Below are 9,353 nucleotides of genomic sequence, written 5' to 3'. Positions count from 1 at the left end.
AGGAGGAGGAGGAGGAGGAGGAGGAGGAGGAGGAGGAAGCATCATGTGTACTTCTGAGAAGCCAGTGAACATAACAGGATATAAAATGTACCATTAGGACCTCCAGGAGACATTATAAGTAAAAAATAGTACCTTCCCTGTTGTGAGCATACACCTGTCGCCTTTCCCCTATATAACATTTCCCCAGTAAAGGTCTAGAATGGGATATTTCCATGTTCTCCTCTGCTTTGTTTTCCAGAGTTTACAGTGCACAGTTATCCAAAGTGTTGCTTAGAAGGCATGCGTTCTCACTGAGGACCTCGGTTACCATTTCATCTGCAGCTACACCAAGCCAGTCTGTTACTCACTCTTACCCACATCCTGGGAAAGCCAGAGAATTCCCATGGCATCTAGGCTTAAATACAGGTGTACCTTACCTTATGCAAAATAAATAAATTGAATTCTGTTAAGCCAAAGGAAGTGTATTAGGGGAGCTGATGAAATAAATTAACCCTCATGAAAGGCTTTGCTAATGTGAAAATTATTACCTAATTTATAGACTTCATAAATCCATGTCTTCATGTATTGAGTTTCCTTTAGGTGAATTATACATCTCTTTCTGGAAAACTTATCACACTGGTATTTTTTTTTTCTTTTTAAAAATTGATTCTCCCAAACAAATTGCCTGTCAGCCCTGTGCACAAAACCTTGTCCTTGCCTGCCTGTGGATTAGAAAAGGAGCCTGAATGTCTGTGCTCGGTGTGAGTGTGCTCTGCCCCATGCCTCTTGTCTGTAGTTAGTAGCTCTTTCCTGCTAAGTAGCCTGTAGTGCATGGACTAGCTCCGCTTTCCCCAATGTGCTCTCGGACTGCGTAGCTTCCGCTGTCTTGTAGACAAAGAAGCCTACATTCGTCCCAATGTGTGGGGAACACAGTCCCCTGACAACAGAGATCTTAATCCTTGTAGAACAGGACTTCTCCAACACTAACTGTTGTTCTCAGTCCTTTTCATCATGTGGGAGGTACATTACCCTGAGCATATACATAAATGAAATAGGTCTACAAGTCAGATAGTTACTGATTAGAGATCTTAGAGAAATTAATTTTATCATTTGTTTATTTATGATTTATTGAGATAGTTTCTCTGTGTAGCCTTGACTGTCTTGGAACTCACTCTGTAGACCAGGCTGGCCTCAAACTTATAGAAATTCATTTTAAAACAATACTTTGGTACATAAATAATTCTAATATTTTTAAAAGATGAAAGGAAGTTTATACCCTACTGAGGTATGTGAACCTGTTACAGAGAGAATTAAGTCCTGGCTGAGTATTTGCTCCTGCAGGCCATAGCGTATCTTCAGTACTTTTCAGAATTGACAGATACTTGGATTTTATAATTGTCTATGCTATAAATACAAGTGTCTAGACAGAAACTCAAATCTGTAGTTCAAAATGGCAGAAGTATTTCCAGAGCCATTTCTGAAATTACTGGAGATTCTGTCCTGATCCCACACCAAAATTCATTCATGACTTTTTTTTTTTTTTTAATGAAACTCAAGCCAGCAGCCCAGACAACAGTTCTTAAAAATCACTCTAACATAAGACAATTCAAATATATACTAACTTGACACTTACTTACTAAGGGTTGGTGGTAGAAACTAGGGAAAGGTTTTGTTTTCTGTAATTCAACCATTATGTATCAGTAAGAGCAGTGGTACAGTGCAGCGTGTCCTGAAAAGCACCTCTGGCTCTGACTGTTTTCCCATGAACACTGTGATGAGCACTGCTATGAAGATTAACTTCTGACGAAGCAGAGTGATGCAGGTTAGCACTGTGAGGATAGCTGTAGCTTGTACATCATTAGTTGACCCTGGCATTCAGGGACTCTCCAGTGAGTACCTGTCCCAATGACCAGAGCTGCCATTTAGGGGACTCATTGTGTCAGTCATAGTGCTAGGCATAAGATCACATCCAAGCCTTACAGCATCAAGTCTATAATGTAAGTCCCTTTGTCTGGTTTCCGTAGCTGAGGAGTCCAACCCTAGATTTAAAAGAAAGAGGGGTGGGTGAAGGATGGAAAGATTTGAACAAACACATCATAACTAGAGAAACTTCTTGACAGCTGGGCATGGCGGTTCACAGCTGTAATCCAGGTCTTGGAAGATCTTAGTATCATGTGCTGGGTGTCAGCCTGGTTATTTATCAAAACCTTGTCCTAGACCGTAAATGTCACCAGTACAATATGACCATAGCAATTCTCAGCATTGAACAAAAATAAAAGCCAACCTAACTTTCAAATCACATATTTAGAAAAGAGCAGAAACCCAAACTTGATGATCATTAGACTTATCAGCAGCAGGCTTTCAGCACAAACAGCCAGACCTTCTGACATGATTGGCTTGCTTTTGTTTTTTAGGGTTTTTCTTTTTAGATGGTGCTGTTGGTTTTCAATAATGAACATTAAGAGGGATGCTCAAAAATGTCTACCACAAATACCTTTGTTCAGCCTTAACTCAGTATAGCTTACACAGTACAAATAAAATATTGATGTATTCAAAAATGCCCAAGTGTTCAATAAAGATTTTAAGTAAAGCTACCTATAAGTTGTGGTTCTTAGGTTAATCATTTATTTATCTAAAGGATGAAGGAAGCTGTCTATCTCTGTGATATGAACGGCAATCAGCTTAAAAATAATTGACAAATTAATCCCTTCACAGCACAGCAATTGTAAAGGTGTTAGTTTTAATTAGGCCTGTCTGATTGCCTTGTCTAATCGGGAATCAAGGTGGACTCTTTGATGGCTAAGGTCTGCTGGGGCCATCCCTGACCTGCCAGCCATGTATGCTTTAATTATTGATTCCTCGAATTTCAGCCCTTCTCACACAGGGCCTGAGGTTTGCAATGTCTTAACATTTAAAGGGAGGAAAAATAAACATTTTCCTTTGCACTTCTATCTAGAATCTTGTGTATTCCCATTCCCACCCCCACCCCAATGTACAGTGTCCAGCCCAAAAGGGCTTTTCCAAGGGTGAAGAAGTCAGAAATACAGGAGAATGCTCTTCCTGCTTCCTTCCTCCTGTGTTCTGTGTTCTTAATGGGCGTTACTGCGATCTCGGTAAATCCCAGTCATTTAGTCATTTATGTTTAGCAGGTACATTTGATTTCATGACATCATGTTTAATTAAAAATCCATACAGGCAGTGCAGTTCTGGAGTATCAGAGAAGTCAGACCAGAGGAAAAGTGCACGCGCTCAGCAAATCTTTGCTAAGTGGAAAGGAAAGGGGAGAGCCGTGGTTCCACGTCACATCGCATGCCCCCACAGCACTGGGGCATGGTGTTGTGATCACAGGCTGCATGGTGTTGGTGGCCCCCATGTCTGACGATGACTCTTTTCTGCTCACAGGTCAATGAAGTGACCGTGGAGCAGCTGGTGCAGCAATACCCTCACATCACCTTCAGCACCGTTCTGCAGGACTGCAAGAGGACCTTGGAGAGAGCCTACCAGATGGGCTGGACCCCCAATATGTCTGCTGCCACCTCCTAACTCTCTTCCTATGCCCAGGCCTACTCAGGCCGGTTCAGCAGGATGGAATAATGGGATGGCTGCAGCCGGGGGGGTCTTTCGGAAAGGTTTTAACCATCACCTGCCAGTGTGTGTGCCCGAGTGTTCCGTTTGTCTTGTTTGCATTCTGCACTGTTACCCCGAGGTGAGCTGGCTTGTTTTCCCCAAAAGGGAAAATTATGAAAATCACAACCTTTTTTTTTTTTTTTTTCAATTCAAAAAAATTCTAAAAAAGACTTTATGGAATCTCAAGTCAGAAAACTGGGTGTATAGTTTTGAGCTTTTAAGTTCTGACACATCTCAGAAAGGCACGCAGAAAGGCTTTGTTCTGTGATAAGTAGGCTACTTGTACACTTCTGAGAAGACCAGAACAGAAGTGATGTTGCTCTAACTAGAAGCCTGGAGACTAGAACCCCTCCAAATCCTGGAGTACACAGCTAAAGTCCACTACCTTGTACTGTCATGCATATGCACACATGCTAGGTCAAGTTCTTGCTTGATAAATTATTTCCTGCCAGAGGAACCTTTCTGGGTCATGAAGAGAGCATGGCTTCCTATGCTATGCCTAACTTACTGTGCCCAAAGGTGGACAACTTGCTGTCTTATAGGTAACTTAGGAAGTAGACTGAATAAAGCCTTTTTGTAAATATGGAGGCAGCAGTCTGATATCCCCTGGCCAGCTCACAAAAGCTAATTATTCATTATTTGTAAATGCATTCTGTTAAGTAATAAATATTTTAGTTGGTTTTACATTAACACTGTGTTAGCTTTTACTTTGTGGATAGTTACTGGTCAAGATGTATTTTAGTGACATTTGGGGCTAATCTTGGCATTATCCACATTGAAGCCACGAATGTAACTAATGGTGTGCAGTTATTTTAAAAATTTTACAGATCATTTCATTATTTTGGTAATTATGAAAATATATTCTGAGGTGGGGTAGTTATTGATAGAAGATTAATGAATGAGATGTACGTAGACAATCTTCCTATTGTATTGTTTTCCTTTGCTTTGGGATTTAGAACAGGTTTTTTGAATATATGCATGTTATAATTTTGAATAGTTCTTACACTACTGCAAAGATCTACTGTTAGCTAATGTATGAGCTAAGGAGAGAATTTAGAAAATCTGTTCATTAAGATTCTGTTTACACTTGCCAGAAATACGTATTTTAGTTTAATTAAATATTACCAGCTTTTACTTATGTCAGTACCTATCAGGAAATGAGTGTAAGTTTTGATATCACACATCTCTACAGTCAATTCGTTGCAGGGACTCAGGCTCCAATGACCTCTCCTATGTCTGGATTTATAATCAGGCAGCAGGGAGCCTTTTTAAGCTAAAGAGTGATTATCTTTCGTAGTAGGCGAAGCAAAACCTTGACTTTTGAACTTGCTATTTATTCTCCCTGTATGTGGTCTTTGGTCTTTAACAATTAAAATGAGGTTTGAGTTTGTTTCCTATAAATCCCAGCACTGCAGAAGCAATGCTCACTGTAGGAAGCAAAGCCGCTTTCCATTTGAACACCATGCACATATGTGTAACAACTCCTTCTCCGTAGAAAAGGTTTGTTTCCCTCGAGTTTGTCAACATGCTTCTGATGTGGCAGTTTTTTGTTTTAATCCCAATCAGTTAAAAAACAAAAAGTACCTTTTTTTCATAACCAAACGGTTTGCTCATTTAATTTGAAGGAAATGAAATTTGTTTAAGAAAAACCTGTGTACCATTAGAAAACATTTCTTCTTATATATTGAACTGTATCATTTTATATCCATTTCTCCTCTACTAAAAATGTTATTTCATAATATTTTAACTGGTTTTTAACCAAAAACTAATTTATAAGACAGTGTGTATAGTAATAGTAGCTTAAGTGAATAAACAAAAGTTTAATTTTTATATATGTCACACTATATTTTAAATGTTACACAAAGACAAAAGAAGGGAAATCCGTCCTTGATACAGACGGTACAATTTCAGTTCAAGTTGTAATAATCTTTGGAATGTTACAGTCTAGTTGTCAATGGTTTCAGAGTGTATAATTGATTTTTTTTTTAAACGTTGCATTCTTTGAACCTAAAGTCCGGCATTGTAAATGCTTTAGCTTGGGGGGCAGGGGTGTGGCGGCAGGGTGCACTTATTATCTAAGATGCGACTAATACAGAAATCCTGACGCAACAGAACCCGGAAAACCGCCTCGGCTCATTTGTAGAAATCTGTAGAAATATCATATCCAGCCTCAAAGCATTAATCTAAAAAAAGCAGCCGGGAAGCATCACCTCAGCTGATCCAGTGGAGGTTGTTGAATGTGCTCTCATTAGATGCTTTGAAATGAGGCTTAAAATACTTTTTTCTGGGCAATATAGTTCCCCCCTCCTTTTTTTTTTTTTTTTTTTTGCTTAGACTGTCATAAATACATGTGAACACATTTAATGCAGGGCTTTTTATCCTCTCCAAATGTCAACAGTATTTTCAGAATAAAGCCTATGAAATATATTGCTGTAGTGGAAAATTTCGGTCCTTTGTCTTTAATGTCCTTTTGAATGAATAAAGAAATTTCACCCAGTTTGTAGTTTCTATATTTCTGTGAATCTTTTGACCTTGCAATGGGTTGCAATAAAAGAGAAACAAAACGTTGTGTCTTTGGCTTTATTTTTGACACTAAGTGGGCTCCCTGTGTCTGGCTGGGTGTGACACACATAGTCACCTGTGCCCTTGGGTACCTCACTACAGCTTTGCGTAGCTTCAACTAATTCAGAACTGTGAACACGATCCAGGAACAAGACGACTAAAACCTCGTAAGTGTGAGCAAGGGAACTGTCTAAAAGTCCCTTCTCTGGGGTTGTTCAGTCAGTCATCTGTTCCCTGCCTGCCCCTCAAAGGCTATCTAATAAATATCATGCTAATGAATAGCAGCCGTGTAGTAAGTGCAGTGGATTTAAGGATGAATGAAACTCACCCCCAGATTCAGCCTGTTCTCACTGAAGAAGGCCTCAGACTGGCTGGCACCACGTCGTGGTGTGGAATATGGCAAGGTGAGAATGACTACAGTTAGGAAAGATTGTAGAAGTTTAGCCATAGAGGAACTGGTGTCAAGATGCCCACTAGATTCAAGTAAATATGCTAAGAGTGTGCTTGGAAATAGAAACCACCACGGGATTGTCATCAGAACATGAGCCTGTCTAAAGTCCTCTTCATTACTGAGGTAGGAAAAGAAGGGACATCAGTGAGTGTCGTGTTTTTGGATGCTCCAAAGGCAAGAAAGACTGAGAGGAGACAGACTCATCAAAGGAAACCAGGAAAAAAAACACGTGAAAGGCAGTTCATGCTAGAACCCCACACACAAAGAATTATCAAATGTCATCCTGCTATAAAGTAAGATTAATGTGATAATTGATCATTGTCGGCTGGCAAGATGGCTTAGCAAATAAAGATGTTTGACACCAAGTCTGGGGTTAGTCCTTAACATCCACACAGGGGAAAAAAAGAACTGACTTCTGTCTTGTTCTCTGACCTCCACACTTGTTTTTTGGCATATGAACCCAAGCACACACACACACACATATACATACACACACCACTAAACAAGTCATTTTAAAAGGAAAAATAAAGTCAAACTATCCTAATTAATCATAGTAACTAAGACAATATGACAAAGGTTTCAGGACCAATGGAGCAAATCTGACATTCTTGAAATGTCTGTATTATGGAAGTAGCAGTTTAAGTAAGCATGGAAAAAATCGAATACTTTACAAAGCCAAGTCTTGTTGTGGGCTGAGGAGGTGGCTTAGCAGCTAAGAGCACTTTCTGTTCATATAAAGGGCCTAGGTTCAGCTCCCAGCACCCACAAGAGAGAACTGTTTAACTCCAGTCCTAGAGAAAATGGCACCCTCTTTAAGCCTTACGCAAGCACTGCACAAACATGAAGCAAATGCATATATGCAGGCAAGACACATAACAGACATAAAAATAAATCTCTATAAAACCTGACCAGCAAAACTATGGTTTACTATAAAAAAGTTCATTACTGATGAACTAAAAATTAACAAAAGGCCCAAATCAGGATTCATATGAGAAAATAGAGCATAAAATCATTGTAATGTGGGGTTAATTTTAATGATCTCAGAAACAAAACTGCAAAGTTCTGCTTAATAAAGGCAAAGACTGAGCATCTTTATGTTAAAATGCACAGCTAACTTCTGGTTTTCAGAAGGCCAAGACCGCAAGCTAACAGCAACGAACAGTTCTTACTCAATGAATCAGATTAGTAAAAATGAACTCCAGCTCCATATTGGACGATTCTTAGGGGTGCTTGAATGAAAACAAGTTGTGACAGAAATGTTTAAAGCTGCATACCACTTTTTATGTTTCTAAACAAACTAAAATAATATACCCTTTGACACACACATGTATTTAGAGAAAACGAGAAAAGGTGGTAGATACCCATGTATTTGGCAGAGGCCAGGAGAGTGAGAATATAGAGTTGCACATAAGCTAAACAAGGTGTGTCCCACAATATTTGCCACCATAATACAGTGTTCTTGTAATGGACATATTTAACATGACACATCTACAGCATTGTTGATGCATACGACACAGATGTACAACTTCATTTTCTTGAAATACTAACTTTTTCAGTGATAACAAGTTTTGTGTCTGGTTTAAACTGATTAACTGGGTAGTGAGAATTGCCAACCCTACTAGGAAGCACCCACCCACAAGGTACTGGAGCTTAGTTGTTAAGAAACAGGCTTTCCAGTGTCTTATGGCTAAGCAGTCAGCACAGGAAGGAGAACACAATAAATAGCCTGTGGTCCTTCGCCTGTGAGCCCAGCACAACACTGCCTAACTTCCTGTCTGTCTTGCCATTACTGGAATCCCAAGTGGACGGACACCTGACAATGAGGTGCAAAACAGCTGGGAGATTTCATGCGACATATGCATTATTACATCATTACCATAGGAACCAAAGTCTAGTCCCACGGATGTTATTTCCTCTTCCATTTTAATTGAGTCATAAAGATGCACCAAAGCCAGCTGGCAATATGACAGTCATTGTGAATGAAGGGTCAGTTGGAATCAGGCCTTTCATTTCATCACAGGAATAAACCACAATTTAGCCACATGACTATGAGTAAATAGGAGGTTCTTCCTATTGGTCACTATGCTTAGAAGATTAACTCTGCTTTCCTGAGGAATGTTTAATACATGGATTGCCGCTACATGGGACTCTTCAGTCACCGAAACGCAGCCATCTGCAGGAACATATTCCCAAACTAAAACCATATCTAAGATCCTTCAGCGTCCAGTCCTGTGATCTCCCTGGGCTATTAACGAACTGTAAGGATGCCAGCAGCTCGTGAAGAAAGGGAGAGACTTCCAAAAGAGCCTGCGTTGTTTGATTCAGCTGTTTTATTCACAACAGGATGGAAGAGACAGTCATGCATTGCTGAAAGTTTTTCCACAGTTTGGCATCACTTGAAAGATCTGGAGATGAGAGGCATTGATGGAAAGTGGCCTGAGGACACAGGGCAGCCTGATGTGCTTGCTTACTAACTCTTCTGTAGCTTGAGATCTCCTCATCCTGTGCTTTGTGCATGCATGCGCGCCCACATGCCCAAATGCACCATTCAGCCATAAAAGATGACTACAGAATACAGTCTATTCAACTTTGTGATTAATATAATAGAAGATGGAAAAAATGAGTCACTAAATAAAGACTTGTTAAACCTAACAGTCTCACAAATAGATGCTACCCAAGTAAGTCTGCGTGGCTCCAGACAATGGTGAGTTTTTCTTTTTTTTACAAAGAAAGA

General features: G+C 39.8%; 1 protein-coding gene across 1 annotated transcript in view; it reads left to right on the top strand.

The window, feature by feature from the left end:
- The window catches only part of Fbxl17 (F-box and leucine rich repeat protein 17), a 426,850-nt gene extending 420,694 nt beyond the window's left edge, over positions 1-6,156 (top strand). Inside the window, exon 9 of the mRNA XM_021217959.2 lies at positions 3,382-6,156. Coding sequence (XP_021073618.1) covers positions 3,382-3,522 — 141 coding nt within the window. The 3' untranslated portion in view covers positions 3,523-6,156. The remainder of the gene's footprint in view (positions 1-3,381) is intronic.
- Positions 6,157-9,353: the final 3,197 nt, after the last annotated feature.

This window comes from Mus pahari, chromosome 18 (assembly GCF_900095145.1).
Source record: "Mus pahari chromosome 18, PAHARI_EIJ_v1.1, whole genome shotgun sequence".
Classification (NCBI taxonomy): Eukaryota; Metazoa; Chordata; class Mammalia; order Rodentia; family Muridae; genus Mus; species Mus pahari.
The sequence above is the reverse complement of the archived record's forward strand: the minus strand, read 5'-3'. Positions and strand labels throughout refer to the sequence as shown.